This window comes from Mesoplodon bidens (assembly GCF_964165515.1).
Source record: "Mesoplodon bidens genome assembly, chromosome: 5".
NCBI classification, from domain to species: Eukaryota; Metazoa; Chordata; class Mammalia; order Artiodactyla; family Ziphiidae; genus Mesoplodon; species Mesoplodon bidens.
This window is the reverse complement of record NC_138161.1, coordinates 131,539,663-131,559,010: the sequence shown is the minus strand read 5'-3', so window position 1 is coordinate 131,559,010 and position 19,348 is coordinate 131,539,663. Positions and strand designations below refer to the sequence as shown.

The following is a 19,348-nucleotide window of genomic DNA, read 5'->3' as shown; positions in this document are numbered from 1 at the left end:
TTTTCTTTGTATTTAATTTTTGATAGTTTGTTTAATATGTGTCTTGGGGTGTTTCTCCTTGAATTTATCCTGTATGGGACCCTCTGTGCTTCCTGGACTTGATTAACTATTTCCTCTCCCATATTAGGGAAGTTTTCAACTATAATCTCTTCAAGTATTTTCTCAGTTCCTTTCTTTTTCTCTTCTTCTTCTGGACCCCTATAATTTGAATGTTGGTGCGTTTAATGTTGTTCCCGAGGTCTATGACACTGTCCTCCGTTCTTTTTTCTTTATTCTGCTCTGTGGTAGTTATTTCCACTATTTTATCTTCCAGGTCACTTATCCGTTCTTCTGCCTCAGTTATTCTGCTACTGATTCCTTCCAGAGAATTTTTAGTTTCGTTTATTGTGTTGTTCATCATTGTTTGTTTGCTCTTTAATTCTTCTAAGTCCTTGTTAAACGTTTCTTGTATTTTCTCCATTCTAGTTCCAAGATTTTGGATCATCTTTACTATCGTTACTCTGAATTCTTTTTCAGGTAGACTGCCTATTTCCTCTTCATTTGTTTGGTCTGGTGGGTTTTTACCTTGCTCCTTCATCTGCTGTGTGTTCTCTGTCTTCTCATTTTCCTTAATTACTGTGTTTGGGGTCTGCTTTTCGCACGCTGCAGGTTCGTAGTTCCCATTGGTTTTGGTGTCTGCCCCCAGTGGCTAAGGTTGGTTCACTGGGTTGTGTAGGCTTCCTGTTGGAGGGGACTGGTGCCTGTGTTCTGGTGGATTAGGCTGGATCTTGTCTTTCTGGTGGGCAGGACTGCATCTGGTGGTATGTTTTGGGGTGTCTGTGACCTTATGATTTTAGGCAGCCTCTCTGCTTATGGGTGGGGTTGTGTTCCTGTCTTGCTTGTTGTTTGGCATGCGGTGTCCAGCACTGTAGCTTGCTGGTTGTTGAGTGGAGCTGGGTCTTAGCTTTGAGATGGAGATCTCTGGGAGAGCTTTTGCTGTTTAATATTATGTGGAGCCAGAAGGTCTCTGGTGGACCAATGTCCTCAACTCCACTCTCTCTCCTCAGAGGCACAAGCCTGACACCTGGCCAGAGCACCAAGACCCTGTCAGCCACATGGCTCTGAAGCAAAGGGGGAAAAAAGAAAGAAAGAAAGAAAATAATAATATAAAATAAAATAAAGTTATTAAAATAAAAAATAATTATTAAAAATATAAATAAATAAAAAGAAACAAACAAAAAACAGACAGACAGAACCCTAGGACAAATGGCAAAAGAAAAGCTATACAGACAAAATCACACAAAGAGGCATACACATATACACTCACAAAAAGAGAAAAAGGAAAAACATATATGTATCGTTGCTCCCAAAGTCCACCGCCTCAATTTTGCAATGATTCGTTGTCTATTCAGGTATTCCAGAGATGCAGGGTACATCAAGTTGACTGTGGAGATTTAATCCGCTGCTCCTAAGGCTGCTGGGAGAGATTTCCCTTTCTCTTCTTTGTTTGCACAGCTCCCAGGGTTCAGCTTTGGATTTGGCCCCGCCTCTGCGTGTAGTCCTCCTGAGGGCGTCTGTTCTTCACTCAGACAGGACAGGGTTCAAGGAGCAGCTGAATAGGGGGCTCTGGCTCACTCAGGCCAGGTGCAAGGAGGGGTACGGAATGCGGGGCGAGCCTTCGGCGGCAGAGGCCAGCATGACGTTGCAACAGCCTGAGGCGCGCCGTGTGTTCTCCCGGGGAAGTTCTCCCTGGATCACAGGACCCTGGCAGTGGCGGGCTGCACAGGCTCCCGGAAGGGGAGATGTGGATAGTGACCTGTGCTTGCACACAGGCTTCTTGGTGGCTGCAGCAGCAGCCTTAGCGTTTCATGCCCGTCTCTGGCGTCCACGCTGATAGCTGTGGGTAGCGACCATCTCTGGAGCTCGTTTAGGTGGTGCACTGAATCCCCTCTCCTCGCGCACCCCAAAACAATGGTATCTTGCCTCTTAGGCCGGTCCAGACATTTTCCCGGACTCCCTCCTGGCTAGCTGTGGCACACTAGCCCCCTTCAGGCTGGGTTCACGCAGCCAACCCCTCTCCTCTCCCTGGGATCTGATCTCCGAAGCTTGAGCCTCAGCTCCCAGCCCCCACCTGCCCCAGCGGGTGAGCAGACGAGCCTCTCGGGCTGGTGAGTGCTGGTCGGCACCGATCCTCTGTGCGGGAATCTCTCCGCTTTGCCCGCTGCACCCGTTGCTGCACTCTAATCCATGGCTCCAAAGCTTCCCCTCTGCCCACCCCGTCTCCTCCTGCGAAGGGGCTTCCTAGCATGTGGAAACATTTCCTCCTTCACAGCTCCCTCCCCGAGGTGCAGGTTCCATCCCTATTCTTTTGTCTCTGTTTTTTCTTTTTTCTTCTGCCGTACCCAGGTACCTGGGGAGTCTCTTGACTTTTGGGAAGTCTGAGGTCTTCTGCCAGCGTTCAGTAGGTGTTCTGTAGTTGTTGTTCCACATGTAGATATATTTCTGATGTATTTGTGGGGAGGAAGGTGGTCTCCACGTCTCACTCCTCCGCCATCTTGAAGGTTTCCTGGGCTGTCTTTTTCTAATTGATTTCTAAAGGGTTCTTTACATATTCTAGATACTAATCCTTTGTAAGTTACACTTATCATAAATTTTTCTTAAGCCTTATTCTTCACTTTGTTTATGGTGCCTTTTGATGCACAGAAATTTAAAATGCAGCATAATTTAATCAGTCTTTTCCTTATGACTTTTTATGTCTTAAGTTTAAGAAATCACTATCTACCACAAGATATCCCCACTCACTGATTTTTGTTTCTATTCTGCTTCTCTTCCAGAAATATGGTTTTTTGGTTCTATAACGGCTATGATTTTTCAAGTTACTCTCTTTTATTACAGCTATGTGTCTGCAACAGAAGGGTACTTTTTTCTGACTTCATTCTATCTAAGTTGAAAATTCCACATTTCCTTTTTCTTTTACATATATATGTATATACATATGTGTGTGTGTGTGTGTGTGTGTGTGTGTGTGTGTGTGTATACACAGATATACAAATAATCTTTTTCTTTTTTTTTGGTCACACCACACAGCATGCAGAACTTCCCTGACCAGGGATCGAACCCATACCCCCGTACATTGGAAGTGCAGACTCTTAACCACTGGACCACCAGAGAAGTCCCACATTTATTAAAATTTCTAAAGTTAGGGTCAAGAGTAATCTAAAACCTATTTTTTCTATTCCTAATTGTCTGATTTTTATACCAAAGTTAACTCTTTCTCATCATTCTTTGTTAGCTCAAATATCACCTTCTTAAACAGGCACCTTTCGTCAATCTTTACTTCACTATCCTCCTTTATTTTCTTCACAGCACTTCCAAATTAAAATTATACCTTAAATATTTAGGTGCTCCTATGTTGGGTGCATATACATTTACAGTTATTTTACCTTCTTCTTGGATTGATTCCTTAATCATTATGTAGTGTTCTTCTTTGCCTCTTGTAACAATCTTTATTTTAAAGTCTATTTTGTCTGATATAAATATTGCTACTTGAGCTTTTGATTTCTATTAGCATGGAATATCTTTTCCCATCCCCTAATTTTCAGTATGTGTCCCTATATCTGAAGTGAGTCTCTTGTAGACAGCATATACATGGGTCTTGTTTTTGTACCCATTCAGCCACTCTATGAGTTTGATTGCAACATTTGGTCCATTTACATTTAAGGTAATTATTGATATCTTCTTACTGCCGTTTTGTTAATTGTTTTGGATTTCTTTTTGTAGGTCTTTTTTCCCCTTCTTTTGTTTTCTTGTTATGTGATGACTACATTTAGTGTTATGTTTGCACTCCTTTTTCTTTTTTGTGTGTGTATCTTTTACAGATTTTTGGTTTGCAGTTACCATGAGGTTTTGTATAACAGTCTATATATATACATGATTGTTTTAAGCTGCTGACCTCTTAATTCCAAATGCATTTTAGAAATCCCCTCATGATGACTGTTTTTGAGATCGTATTTTACACCTCTTTTGTGTATCCCTTAACAGCTTATCGTGGAGATAGATTATTTTACTACTTTTGTCTTTTAACCTCTCTACTAGCTTTGCATGAGGATGATTCCTGCCTTTACTGTATGTTTGCCTTTACTGGTGAGCTTTTTCATTTCATAATTTTATTCTTTCTAGTTGTGGCATTTCCTTTTTGCCTAGAAAAGTTCCTTTAACAATTGCTGTAAAGCTAATTTGGTGGTGCTGAACTCTTTTAACTTTTGTTTGTCTGTAAAGCTTCTGATTTCTCCCATCAAATCTAAAGAAGACTCTTGCTGGGTAGAGTATTCTTGGTTACAGCCTGTTCCCTTTCATCACTTTAAATATATCATGCCATTCCCTTCTCTGAAAAATAAGCTGATAGACTTCCGTGGTGGCACAGTGGTTAAGAATCTGCCTGCCAATGCAGGGGACATGGGTTCCAGCCCTGGTCTGCGAAGATCCCGCATGCTGCGAAGCAACTAAGCCCGTGCACTGCAACTACTGAGCCTGCGCTCTAGAGCCCAAGAGCCACAACTACTGAAGCACACGCACCTAGAGCCCATGCTCCGCAACGAGAAGCCACTGCAATGAGAAGCCCATGCACCTCAACGAAGAGTAGCCCCTGCTCACTGCAACTACAGAAAGCCTGTGCACAGAAACGAAGACCCAACACAGCCATAAATAAATAAATAAATAAATAAATAAATTTATTTTTAAAAAATCAGCTGATAGCCTTAAGGGAGTTCCCTTGTATGTTTTTTTTGGTTCGTTTTTTTGTTTTGTTTTTGGCTGCATTTGGGTTTTCGTTGCTGCTCGCAGGCTTTCTCTAGTTGCAGCGAGCAGGGGCTACTCTTCGTTGCAGTGCGTGGGCTTCTCATTGCGGTGGCTTCTCTTATTGCTGAGCATGGGCTCTAGGAACATGGGCTTAAGTAGTTTCAGCACTCGGGCCCTACAGCACGCAGGCTTCAGTGGTTGTGATGCATGGGCTCAGTAGCTGCGGTGCGTGGGCTCTAGAGTGCACTGGCTTCAGTAGTTATGGTGTGCGGGCTCTAGAGCACAGGCTTAGCAGTTGTGGCGCAGGGGCTTAGGTGATCCGCAGCACGTGGGATCCTCCCACACCAGGGGTCGAACCCGTGTCTCCTGCATTGGCAGATGGTCCTGACCACTGTGCCACCAGTCAAGTCCCCCCTTGTATGTTATTTGTTGCTTTTCCCTTGCTGCATTTAATATTCTCTCTTTACCTTTAATTTTTGCCATTTTAATTACAATGTGTCTTGGTGTGTCCCTCTTTGGATTCATCCTGTATGAGACTCTCTGTGCTTCCTCAGTTTGGGTGACTGTTTACTTTCCCAGGTTAGGGAAGTTTTCAGCTATTACATCCCAGGCCTTGTCTCTCTCTCGTCTCCTTCTGGGACCCCTATAATGCGAATATTAGCGTGCTTGGTGTTTTCCCAGAGGTCTCTTAAAGTGTCCTCATTTCTTTTCATTTTTTCTTATTTTCTGTTCAGCAGCAGTGATTTTCACAGAGCTGGAGGAATCATGCTCTCTGACTTCAGACTATACCACAAAGCTACAGTAATCAAAAAGTATAGTACTGGCACAAAAACATACACATAGATCAATGGAACAGGATAGAAAGCCCAGAAATAAACCCACACACTTATGATCAATTAATCTACAATTTAAAAAAGGCAAGAATAGGGCCTCCCTGGTGGCGCAGTGGTTGAGAGTCCGCCTGCCGATGCAGGGGATACGGGTTCGTGCCCCGGTCTGGGAGGATCCCATATGCCGCGGAGCGGCTGGGCCCGTGAGCCATGGCCGCTGGGCCTGCGCATCTGGAGCCTGTGCTCCGCAACGGGAGAGGCCACAACAGTGAGAGGCCCGCATACCGCAAAAAGAAAAAAAAAAAAAAAAAAAAAGGCAAGAATATACAGTGGAGAAAAGACAGTCTCTTCAATAAGCGGTGCTGGGAAAACTGGACAGCTACATGTTCAAGAATGAAAAAGTAAAACATTCTCTAACACCAAATACAAAAATAAACTCAAAATACACTGAAGCCTTAAATGTAAGACCAGATACTATGAAACTCCTAGAGGAAAACAGGCATAACACTCTTTGACATAAATCACAGCAGTGTTTTTTGGATCCATCTCCTAAAGTAAAGGAAATAAAAGCAAAAATAAACAAATGGGACCTAATTAAACTTAAAAGCTTTTGCACAGCAAAGGAAACCATCAACAAAACGAAAAGACAACCTACTAAATGGGAGAATATACTTGCAAATGATATGACTGAAAATGGACTAATATCCAACATACATAAACAGCTCATACAACTCAATATCAAAAACACAAACAACTCGATTAAAAAATGGGCAGAAGGGCTTCCCTGGTGGCGCAGTGGTTGAGAGTCCACCTGCCAATGCAGGGGACACGGGTTCGTGCCCTGGCCTAGGAAGATCCCACATGCTGCAGAGCGGCTGGGCCCGTAAGCCATGGCCGCTGAGCCTGCACGTCCAGAGCCTGTGCTCTGCAACGGGAGAGGCCACAACAGTGAGAGGCCCGCGTACCGCAAAAAAAAAAAAAAAAAAAAAAAAAAAAAGGGCAGAAGACCTGAATAGACATTTTTCCAAAAAGGAAATGTAGATGGCCACAGGCACATGAAAACATGCTCAGCATCACTAATCATCAGGGAAATGCAAATCAAAACTATGAGATATCACCTCACATTTGTCAGACTGGCTATCATCAAAAAGAACACAAATAACAAATGTTGGTGAGGATGTAGAGAAAAGGGAACCCTCATATACTGTTGGTGAGAATGTAAATTGGTACAGCCACTGTGGAAAACAGTATGGAAGTTTCTCAAAAAACTAAAAATAGAACTACCATATGACCCAGCAATTCCACTCTTGGGTATACATCCAGAAAAGATAAAAACACTAGTTCTAAGAAATACATGCAGCCCCAATGTTCACAGCAGCATTATTTACAATTGCCAAGATATGGAAGCAACCTAAGTGTCCATCAGCAGATGAAATGGATAAAGAAGATGTAGCATATACATACAATGGAATATTATCTGTTAAAAAGAATGAAATTTTGGGAATTCCCTGGCGGTCCAGTGGTTAGGACTTAGCGCTTTCACTGCTGTGGCCCAGCTTCAATCCCTGACTGGGGAACTATGATCCCACAAGCCACGTGGTGTGGCCAAAAAAAAATTTTTTTAATAAATAAAACAACTGTTTTCACACACACAAAAAAGAAAAGAACAAAATTTTGCCATTTGCAGCATCATGAATGGACTTGGAAGGCATTAGGCTAAGTGAAATAAGTCAGACAGAGAAGACAAGTACTGTATATGATATCACTTATATGTGGAATCTAAAAAATACAACAAACTAGTGAATATAAAAAACAAGAAGCAAACTCACAGATGTAGAGAACTAGTGGTTACCAGTGGGGAGAAGGAATAGGGAAGGGGCAGTGTAGGAGTAGGGGAGTAAGAGGTACAAACTATTAGGTATAAGATAAGCTACAACGATACACTGTACAACATGAGGAATATAGCCAATATTTTATAATAACTGTAAGTGGAGTATTACCTTTAAAAATTGTGAATCACTATACTGTATACCTGTAACAGGTAATATTATACAGCAACTATACTTCAATTAAAAATTTTTTTTAATTATGTGTTTACTTGTTTATTTTATATTCCCCCCATCATTAGACATAGGCTCTGTGAAAACAGACTTTTGTCTGCTGTTATCTCCAACACGTAAAACAGAGGATACTAAGGTGCAGCGATATAATATCTTGTCCCAGATCAGCTTAACCACAGTTCAATCTCTTTCTATTTCAAATATTCAGACTCTTAAGCAGTGTCATTTCCCTATGAATTACAAAATATGAAGTAATAATAAAGATCACTTACATTTTTAATTGAAAAACATATTCTTCTCATACCAAAAATTAAATCTTTATAATTCTAACTAATCCAAATTAAATTAAGTTTTAAAGCAGCCATAAATTGCTCTGTGCCTCTATTAGAAAAAAATATCTATGCTACTCTGATGAGTAAGGGACCTATTCCCATCCTATTTTTTGACCTAACTAAAACAAACAGAATAGGAAAATATATCAAAGTGCACTTTTGAAAATGCGATTGTCTTTTTTCTTTTCTCTACTTTCTTAACGTCTTGTAATATGGTTTCATAACTTTCGTCATTTAAATTTTTTTTCTTTGAAAAACAGAAAAAACAAACCAAACAAAAGGTAAAAACCCGGCGGATTTACTTACTCTTTTTCAACATTTTCTTTTTGGTTGCAGGGGTAGATGAAGTAAGTGCACACGCAAACTCTGCATCTTCTTTAACCTTAGATGATCCTGCTGAAGTGAAAACCACAGAATCATTCAGATATCTGAAAACTAATTCTCTCCTGTACTCAAGTACAGGTACTTTCTAAGGATAGGAAATATAATACCACTTCCACACTTTCTTAAGAGCTTATATTATTAAATAAAAATAATTTCTAGTAACCCAAATTGCCTCTCTTGACACTATCTTTCCAGCTCAGAGAAGAAATGTAGCCATTCATGATTCACTGTTGCTTCTCTTGAGGAAAGATGGGAAAGTAGAAGCAGCCACATGCAAAGTGATTCAGCTCCCAGGTGGAAGGAGAATGTTTTCAACGAAACAGGTGTGTAACTTTTAATGAAGATGCTGCCAAATTTTCAGATCAGTCAATGATGATGAGTTATTTTCCAAATGCAGTACAATTTCTTAACTTATCAGGAATACAACACGATCAGATTAAGAGAAAAACAAAGTAAACTGTATGTTTTAAAGATAAAGGAAAAAGTAAAGATACTCACTGAATATTTGTAAATCTGTATAATGCTAAGTAACAGTAATAGTAGTACTATATTGACAAGCCAGTCTCGGCCTACGTTTGTAACTACAACTTATACATATACAAAAAAGGTTTTATTGAAGTCATTTGATTAGTAGAGAGTACTTTGTTTTGTCTAAAGCTGGTTTAAATATATTCTCTTAAATTTTAATTTGAAACTGTTCTTTCAATTTGCTTCATTCATTTAACACCTTTGATAAGCATAAATAGTTCAAATGTAAAAAGCAGTCAAGTTTACAACCTATTACTAAAGAATTCCAAGCCAGACAGATACAAATCAGTGAGGTTTTACTTTAATAACCTTTAAGTGTAGATCACGGATACTGAGAAAGGGACTTCCCTGGTGGCGCAGTGGTTAAGACTCCATGCTCCCAATGCAGGGGGCCCGGGTTCCATCCCTGCTTAAGAAACTACATCCCACACGCATGCCGCAACTAAGGAGCCATCCTGCCACAACTAAGACCCAGCACAACCAAATAAATACATAAATATTTTTAAAAAGGGGATATTGAGATATACATACCTTTTTCTCTGATTTTAGTCTCTGACTGTGTATTTTTCAGTTTGCCTAAAAGCAAAACCAAATATAACATTGGTCACACTAGGAAATTAAAACATAGGACACATTATCAAATCAAACTAATTTCCTATTACCTTTCATTTTCTGTGGCAATTCATTTGTTTCAATTTCCTCTGAATCGCTGCTTTCAGTGTACTGTACCGCAGTTTTTCTCCTAAATTAAGTATACACAAATTTTTTATCAATCCAAAACAAAATGGGATATAAAAACTTACGTTTAACAAATGTAATACAAATGTTTTTTGTCTTGCCCCGGTTTATTTTTTGAAAAAATATCAAGGGTAAAAAATTTTTATTTGACAAATGAAAGTCAAATTTGCTGAAAGCATTTTGCTTTCGTAGCCAGAAGCATTCACTATACAAAATGCGGTATCACTATTATTAAAATAAATTTGAGAAAGTAAACCATTCTAAGATAGTAATCCCTCCAACACTTTGTTCAGTATTTGGTAATTCAATTCAAACACTTATATTAAAACTAGAACAAAAAAGAAGTGATTCTGATTATCAAAGATAACCCTCCCATATAATGACATAGGCAGCTAAGAGGCAAAAATATAATTCTTTCACAATGAAAATTTTTATAAATTCTGTGTAGAAACAGTACAATATGGTGGTTAAGTGCCTAAGAACAATGGACTCTGGAGAGAGACTGCTTAGATTCAAATGTCCATTCCACCATTTATTTGCTATGTGACTTTAGGCAAGTCACCTAATATTCTTCTTCTAAGCTTCAGTTTCCTCACTTGGAAAACAGGAATAAAGATACAATCCACTTTGTAGGATAAAATGTGTTACCACATGCAAAGCCTCTAAAATAGTGCCTGTTGCACAGTAAATATATTTGTATTAGTTATAGTATGTGTGTTGGTGGTTGTTTTTCCCATGTCATCATTAATTCCACACCCTTTAATCTGATCTGGGCTACCTAACAGTGCCCTGTTACCAACACTCATGGTCAGTTCAGAGTTATAAGATTTGATATCTAGATGAGAGGGAAACTGATGAGTCCTGGTTTTGTGCTCAGTTCAGACAGGTACTAAAGACAGAGAACAATTAACAAAGCCCCAGTTTTGAAATCTCTATTGGTGGAATAGCTAAGAGGGACTGAGATTTGAGGTCATGCCTGCAGATATTGATGGTGGACAATAAAACACAAAAGCCAAGTATTTAGATCTACCTCAGAGAGTAAATAAAATTTATAAAGTTAACAGATTCAAATGGAGAGCAGAGGGGCATTAAGTTTTATTCAAATTCTCCCTCCAGCCTACATTAATATAATACTCTCCATGAATAACTTTATCATGTCTTATTTCCACTAAAGGCAAAGTGAAAAAGAACTCAGATGAGCAAAGAATGTTTTCGTCAAACCACCCGACACATATACATCAGTTCTCAACTCCTCAAATTCATAAAGAAAATTCTTCTAAAGTCTTAACAAAAACAGAAAACCCAAGAGCTAGATCTCAGTTCCTATGTGAAAGAAATAGGAAAATAGTAGAAAGACAAGTGATTATTAAAAATTACCAATTCACCTCTTTTATATATATATATTTTCACTTACAAAATGAGAACGGTCTACCTGCCTAAGTCACAGTGACTTTAGCAGTTTCAAATTAAAGAATGTATTTGAAAGAACTTTGCAACTGAGATAATGGTCATAGCTCTCTCCCATATGTAAGAAAATGGAGAAAGAGTTTAAACATATTACATAAAATTAAACGATAACAGAGTTTACCTTTTGGGGCGGGAGCTAGAGAATTCTGACTTGGGATATTTATTCTTTCCCTTGACATCTGAAATACTGGGTTCTCCACTACATCTAGATCCTTCCATTTCAAAAAAAAAGGACAAATATACAGAGTATTAGTAAATTGTCTTAGACTAGCAGTATCCTTCTTAAAACCTTGGTTTTCCAACTCAATAGCTCAACTTTCTTAATATTTTCATTCCTATTCTTTCAATCAGTCAGCTGTACTCTCTACAGTTTCCTAATCTAGTATTTTCTCACTGAAAAGTACCTTCAATTTTTTTGTGCCCAGTCTTTCCCCTGTAGTCATCTAGCCAATCCCTACACTGGCTGAATTTCCTGCTATACCAAGGCAGCTAAGAGCTGCTGGAAAAAAAAAATGAACAATAAACAGGTGGTATTAGGGTTAGGGTCACCTTGTATCACTTGGCAACTCTTTTACCTATCACACATTCTCCCTACCCACTCACCTGGATGATCTGTACTACACTGGATCCTCTACCTAGATTTTAAACTCCTTTCACTCCCAGATGACCTACTTCACTTTACAAAGAAAATCAGATGTCATCTTCTATAAATTATCAATTTTCCTACCTTTTTATTCCCTCAATTATCTATATTTTTCCTCAACCTTACTTCCTTTCCTTCTAATGCTAACTCATGTATCTATTTTCTTGATCTCATTTCCTCCCACAGGCCACCAAATTATTCTCTCCATTGTATACAAAATCTTTTCCTATCCATGGATTTCCTTCTTAAACCATGCCCCCCAAAAGCCCTCAATTCTGCCTCTCTCTCCAACTATTTTTCTCCTATCTGAAACACAGCAAAATTCATAACAGCACACAGTTGTTATTAACAATTCTTCATCTACTAGTCTTATTTTAAAATATTTTCAGTCTTGCTCTGTTCTAAGCAATCTTAAGAAATTAATTTTATGAAAGTCACTGACTGCTAAATCCAGCCATGTAACTGTTAAATCCATAGATCCCTTCTCATTTCTCCTCTGCCTAATTTGGCTCTAACCTATCTTTCTATTTTTATCTGCTGTTTATTCATGCATATTCATGCATATTCTGCTGTTATTCATTTACATTATAAATACCAGAAACTACTCTGAGGTCCCAGAGCAATATACTCTGTGTTTTGTCTTGCTTTTAACCGCCCTTTCATGGTTTTTTTTTCCTCAACCAAAAATGCTTTTCCTCCTCTAATGTGCTACCAAGCCAATTCCATCATCGCATTGCTTCCTTGATGAAATTTTTCCTACCAGTCCTCATGAGATTCTTTAGAAAAAGAGATCTGAAATTTTTGTATAGTACTAAGCCAAAGCTGGAATTACATCATTAAATTGGAAAAATCTAAATCAAACATGGGGTCATGTTCAAAATTAAGGTTTACCTTTGATTAGTCCATCTGCCTTTTCACTGGTATTGTTCCCTCCAAGTTTCACAGATTCATCGTAAACATTACATTCCTGGATGAAAAGGCATATTTCTTACATAGTACTGCTGTCAGTTTTAAGTAAACTTAAAAATGCATCCTATTTTGTATTGCTTTACTTTACATAATAAAGACTACTTAAATTGCTACCCTATTCTGGAGCAGTGGAAGGAGGTGCATTAAGAAGAAAACTGTACAAATTGATGAAAAGTTTTTTCACAGGTACCTCAAAAAAGAAAGCTAGTCTGTCTTAACCTTTTCAAAAGGAATACAAAAAGCAAACCTCAATTATAAATGGCATATTAGTTACTGTGAGAAACATTCACAAAATGGGATTTACTTTAGAATTAAAAGGAATTCTAAGACTACAAACTTTCAAACCAAGAGTCCCTAATAGATCTTTAATGATGCTGCCATTGACATCCTTTTTTTCTGGAATTCCCAAAATGGGTAGATGAAATAGTCAGGTTTCAGAATGCCTCCTCCCTTACTCTACCAGGGATTTTCCCTGCCAACTCTGACTGTGTCCTTTTCCCTTCATATGTTCTCCTTTGTTTCAAAGTGCAACTATGTGTACATGAGCACAAGAACTTCTATAAAAGTAAAATTTTATACGTCTCTGTGAAATATTTTCAACTGAGTCTAGTAGGGCAGGGTTCCTCCAATCTTACTTTTAATTCTAAACTTGATTCTGTAGGTAGGAATGACAAATAAAATTGGGTTTAATTAAATTAATTCTTCCAGTGTAAAAAGAAAGGTAGGGGCTTCCCTGATGGCCCAGTGGTTAAGGATCTGCCTGCCAATCGAGGGGACATGGGTTCGAGCCCTGGTCCAGGAAGATCCTACATGCCGGGGAGCAACTAAGCCCATGCGCCACAGCTACTGAAGCCTGCACGCCTAGAGCCCGTGCCCCACAACAAGAGAAGCCACCATGATGAGAAGCCCACACGCCGCAAGGAAGAGTAGCCCCCGCTCGCCGCAACTAGAGAAAGCCCGCGCGCAGCAACAAAAACCCAAAGCAGCCAAAAATTAATAAATAAATACATTTATAAAAAATAATAATAAAAAAATAAAAAAGAAAGGTAGGTCACATTGTGAAAGGTACGTCATATTTTGAATCAAAACCTCAGAGTGGTGTTCGGGACTCCTTAGCAGGAGTACAATGAAATTTTTGCCAGGAATTAGGGCCAATAAAGGATATTTTATTTTAGTTTTTTAAAAAATAGAAATTTAAACATCTTACAAAATCTCATTAGAGTTTATGTTTTACTTAAAATGTTCTTGAAAAGAAAATCCATCCCCTTCCAATGGTATGAGTCTAAATAAATTAAAAATCCAAGATGTACCATTTTTAGAGGTATGTAACTAGAAGTTATTTAGATAATTAACTTTTTAAAGCATCAGCGTCAAGAAACTGATGTTAAAAATGCCTTTCATGGCTTCCCTGGTGGTTCAGTGGTTAAGAATCTGCCTGCCAATGCAGGGGACACAGGTTCGAGCCCTGGTCCGGGAAGATCCCACATGCTGTGGAGCAATTAATCCCGTGCACCACAACTACTGAGCCTGCGCTCTACAGCCCGCGAGCCACAACTACTGAAACCCGCGCGCCTAGAACCCGTGCTCTGCAACAAGAGAAGCCACTGCAATCAGAAGCCCGTACACTGCAACGAAGAGTAAGCCCCTGCTCGGCACAACTAAAGAAAGCCCACACACAGCAATGAAGATCCAATGCAGCCAAAAACAAATAAATAAATAAATAAATTTATTTAAAAAAAAAAAAAAAAAGGTTTCTCACTTTAAAAAAAAAATGCCTTTCATCATTCTACCCAGTCTTCAATATTCAGTACAATCATTTATATTATATTAAATAGTATGCAAACAATAATTCAAAAGTTTATCTACAAATAAAGCATGTCCTTTAGATTATTCATTTCATATTAAATGACTCTTAGTAAACCTTTTCTTCACAGAGTTCAAAGATATAAAGTCCAACCTATCAAATCATACTATGCTCCAATCTCATGAAATTTAATAACATTTCACTCTGTAAACTTGGAATATCCAAATCTATCTGAAATAATGAAATTTCTGTTGCAATAAATGCTTAGCTGGAAATAACATTTTCAGCCTCAATTTCAACTAATATAGCAAACTAAATATCCTAAAACCTTCCTACTACATAACATGTTAAATGCATGGCTGATCTTGGAGAAAAAGGGAAAGCCTTATTGATAATAATTTTTTAATTGGTAATTGACAATGAAGCTGTAAGCAGTCTTAGTTACTATTCTTCAATTTTAATAACTAAATGTAGAAAGAAAAGGACAGACGTGGAAAGCACTGGACTATTCAGGGTAGGGAACTGAAACTTAGACATTAACAAGAGTTAAACTCCCACTAAAAGTACAAAGAAGGAAATGCAACTAAGCGCAGAAATTAATAAAATAGAATCTTAATAAACAGTTGTAGGAAAGTGATATGCAGCATCTTTGAAAAGTAAAAAATAAGAACAGTAAAGTCCAAAAAAGAGATATTTTGCATACACCTTGCACCTAGTTACTTCTTACTTTAAGTTCTTTGGATTTTCAGCTGAGAATGAAGAACAACCATTTCATTCTTATAACATTTATTTTCCCTACAAAACTAATTATTAATTCTTAGAAACTGAATATACATGTATTATGTGTATATATGCTATATATAAAAATATACACAAATTAAGCATCAAGAATAGTCACCCAGTCTCTCATCACTAGGACATAATTATCACTATTAACATTTTGACACATACAGTATGTGTGACTACACTTAGACGTATATAAATATGTATTTACAAAATGAAGACTCTAATTCTACATACAGAGGTGTATCTGGCCTTTTAACTAAAAAAGATCATGAAAGTATTCTTCAAAAATAGGACTTTATAGTTGCATAATATTAAATTTTATGGTTGTATCATAATTTAACTGTTCACTTATTGACAGGTATTTCTTTTCTGCCTTTAAAATAATGCTGGGGAAATAAACTTGTATTTTTCTCTTTGGAAAAAAATGCATTTCTGATAACTTCTTTAGATAGTTTCTTTGAAATGGCATTGCTGAATCAAAGATTATAAACACTTTTAAGGCTTTTGATCCACATTACCAAATTGCCTTCAAGAATGTAGGATTAACTTTCACTCTTATCAGCAACACACGAGAAAGGGCATTCATCATATCTCTAAAAACTGGATATTATCAATTTTTTGGCAGTAATTTTTTTAATGACAAAATTAAAAGGTTTTACAATAAACCAGAGACTTTCGAAAAAACACAGTAATACTTCACCTTCTTCAGCTGATTCTTCTTAATTCTTTCAATAGGAAGAGATTTGCCATCATGGAAGTTGGTAAGAATCACTGCAATGGCTGTCAGAGTTTTGCCCTTTAAAATGTTTTACAAAGAAAAATGGTCAGATTCTGAAACCCAGTTGACCAGACAACATTCCGAAACTAATTTTTAAATCAAGTAAGAAAATATCAAACAGATTCAGGGCCACAGAAGTATGCTAATTATTATACTAAATAATATACATATTATGAAGTTATTTCATTCATTAAGTTAGTAAATGCTTTACCATGCCATATTACTAGGAGTTATTAAATAATTTACTGTGTAAAATACCGTTAAGCATCTTTGAGAAATGTCATTTTATTTTTTTAATCCTTTTTAAATTGAGGTATAATTTTCATACAACAAAGTTCACAGACTTAAGTGTATGGTTTGATAGGTTTGACAACTGTATACACTGGTGTAACCACCACACAATTAAGATACAGAAAAATTTTATCACCTAGAAGTTGCCCTGTATTCCTCTGCAGTCCATCTCCCCACCTCTGTACCAGACAACGGCTGATTTGTCTCTATCACTATATATTAATTTTGCCTGCCTTTGAACTTGATATAAATGGAATTACTCAATGTACTCTTCTTTGTTAGTTTCTTCTGCTCAATACAATTTTAGGCCCAGTCCTGATTCAGAGCATGTGGTGACCTGAGCTGGTATAAGTTGTTCCTTCAGAAGAATGGAGTAATATAGAGAAATGCTTATTAGCAATTCATTGTTTTTTATTGCTGAGTAATATTCCATCATATATGCATACATGGCACACTTATTTGTGCATTCACCTGTTGGTGGACATTTAGATTGTTTCCAGTTTTTGACTACTATGAATTAAGCTGGAGCAGCTAGCAGTACAAGTGTGTAAGTTTTCCATAAACATATGTTTTTAGGGAAATGTCACTTTATTGAATGACTGCCATTTAAATGTCACATTTAACCCTGAACTAATAACTTTATCACAAAACTACAACTACTTGCTTGCCATGTAATTCAGAGCTAACTTAAAATGATTAGTAATCCCAGTATGGACATAAGATAATTACTTTATTAAATTTCATTTAAAGATATTTCCAAGACTTAAAGACTATATACCTTACCAATAAAGCATACAGGACAAGATATTTCTTGTGCATTTTTTTAAAAACAGAATCATGAAAATTTTCATTATTTTTCCATAGCTGAATTTATAATTAGCAACATAGAAATAAACCTCTTTCAAGTTGAAAGCATTGTAAAGCAGCAGTTTTCAAAGTGTGGTCCACAGGTCCTAGGAGCTCCCCAGGACCCTTTCAGGAGTATGTGTAGTCAAAACTGTTTTAATAATTCTGCTAAGACCTTACTTGTGTTGATATCTGTAGTAATTCCACAGAAAGCAATGGTGGGTGACACTGCTGCTGCCTTAGCATGACACAAAGCAGTTGGCCCTACATTATACTAGTGATCACTGTATTTTTAACTACCACATACAGTTAAAAAAAAAAAAAAAAAGACAAACCAAAGAAACAGTTTCACTTTAAGAATGCTCTTTAAGAATGTTCTTGAGGGACTTCCCTGGTGGCGCAGTGGATAAGACTCCGCACTCCCAATGCTAGGGGCTGGTTTCAATTCCTGGTCAGGGAACTAGATCGCACATGCGTGCCGCAACTAAGAGTTCGCATGCCACAATCAAGGAGCCTGCCTGCCGCAACTAAGGAGCCCACCTGCTGCAACTAAGGAGCCTGCCTGCCACAACTAAGGAACCCACATGCTGCAACTAAGAAGCCCACAAAAAGAATGTTCTTGATAAAGCAGTACACATTCATTTTACCAAATCTCACCTCTTAAGTACACACGTTTTAAATATTCTGTGTAACAAGATGGGAAGTACACAAAATACTTCTTTTGAATACCAAAATATGAAGGTTATCTAGAGAAAAATCACTTGTGAGACTGAATTACAAGCTGAACTAGCTACCATGCATCATCACTTTCAAGTACCACCATTTTAACTTGAAAGAATGACTGATAACTAGTTATTCATGACTGAGTGGCAGACATTTTCTTGAAAAAAATTAATAAAATGAGCGTATCAACTCCAAAGGAAACAACTGACAGTGTTTGTTGTTAATGATAAAATTTGAGCTTTCAAGCAAAAATTACGTTAGAAAACTTGTATCCAATGCTATGAGTAGAAAAGCTTCCCAAATGTAAATGCCTTTCTAATAAGATCAGCAGTAGTATCAATGAATGTAAATTTTTTTACATTGTATAATGAAATGCATCAACATTTGGCAGATCTGTGTAACTCAGTGAACCAATATATTCCAAATGAGCAATACCTAATGTTACAAAATCATGCATGGGTAAAATATCCATTCAACGTGCAAGCTACACCAATGGATTTTAATGGAACAAAGTATAAGAAGTTCATTGATATGATTTTTTTTTTTTTTTTAATTTTTTTTTTTTTTTGCTGTACGCGGGCCTCTCACTGCTGTGGCCTCTCCCGTTGCGGAGCACAGGCTCCGGACACACAGGCTCCGCGGCCATGGCTCGCGGGCCCAGCCGCTGCGCGGCATGTGGGATCTTCCGGGATAGGGGCACGAACCCGTGTCCCCTGCATCGGCAGGCGGACTCTCAACCACTGCGCCACCAGGGAAGCCCCATTGATATGATTTTTTAAGTTCCACATTATAGGAACTTTCCTGGCAGTCCAGGGGTTACGACTCTGTGTTCCCAATGCAGGGAGCACTGGTTTGATCCCCAGTCAGGGAGCTAAGATCCCACATGGTGCAGCCAAAAAAAAAAAGTTCCACATTATAATTATTAACCTTTAATAAACTAATATTTGCTTAATTTTCTTGTAGCAAAGAAAATCTAGTTATCTTAAAAAGGCTTTTAAAATACTCCCTTTCAAATACATATCTGCATGAGGACTAATTTTCTTTGTATTCTTCAACAAAAACAACGTATCACACAGAATGAATGAAAAAACAGATATGAGAATTCAGCTGTCAATTATTAGGCCAGACATTAAAGAGACTTGCAAAAATGTAAAACAGTGCCAGTCTTCTCATCAAAATTGCTTTTGTCTTGGAGTATGTTTCATTGAAAAATATGCTATTTCTGTTAACACATAATGAGTTTTTTACCTGTTAAAAATAATAAAAAATTTTAATACCTAGTACCATAAATATTAGTAGATATAGTAATAGAGATAACCCACAAAGACAAACACTCTTTGGGATCCTCAATAATTTTTAAGAACATAAAGAGTTGCTAAGACCAATAAGTATA

General features: G+C 37.7%; 1 protein-coding gene across 2 annotated transcripts in view; it reads right to left on the bottom strand.

The window, feature by feature from the left end:
- HLTF (helicase like transcription factor) overlaps positions 1-19,348 on the bottom strand; it is a 72,672-nt gene that overhangs the window by 31,877 nt on the left and 21,447 nt on the right. The window contains exons 8-13 of one of the 2 annotated variants that reach the window (XM_081235445.1): positions 16,018-16,113; positions 12,650-12,725; positions 11,237-11,327; positions 9,573-9,652; positions 9,442-9,486; positions 8,305-8,391 (exon numbers count right to left, since the gene is read on the bottom strand). In XM_081235445.1, the coding sequence (XP_081091571.1) occupies positions 8,305-8,391; positions 9,442-9,486; positions 9,573-9,652; positions 11,237-11,327; positions 12,650-12,725; positions 16,018-16,113 (475 nt within the window). Of the gene's footprint in view, positions 1-8,304; positions 8,395-9,441; positions 9,487-9,572; positions 9,653-11,236; positions 11,328-12,649; positions 12,726-16,017; positions 16,114-19,348 lie in introns of both variants that reach the window. The other variant, XM_081235444.1, reaches the window with a different exon arrangement.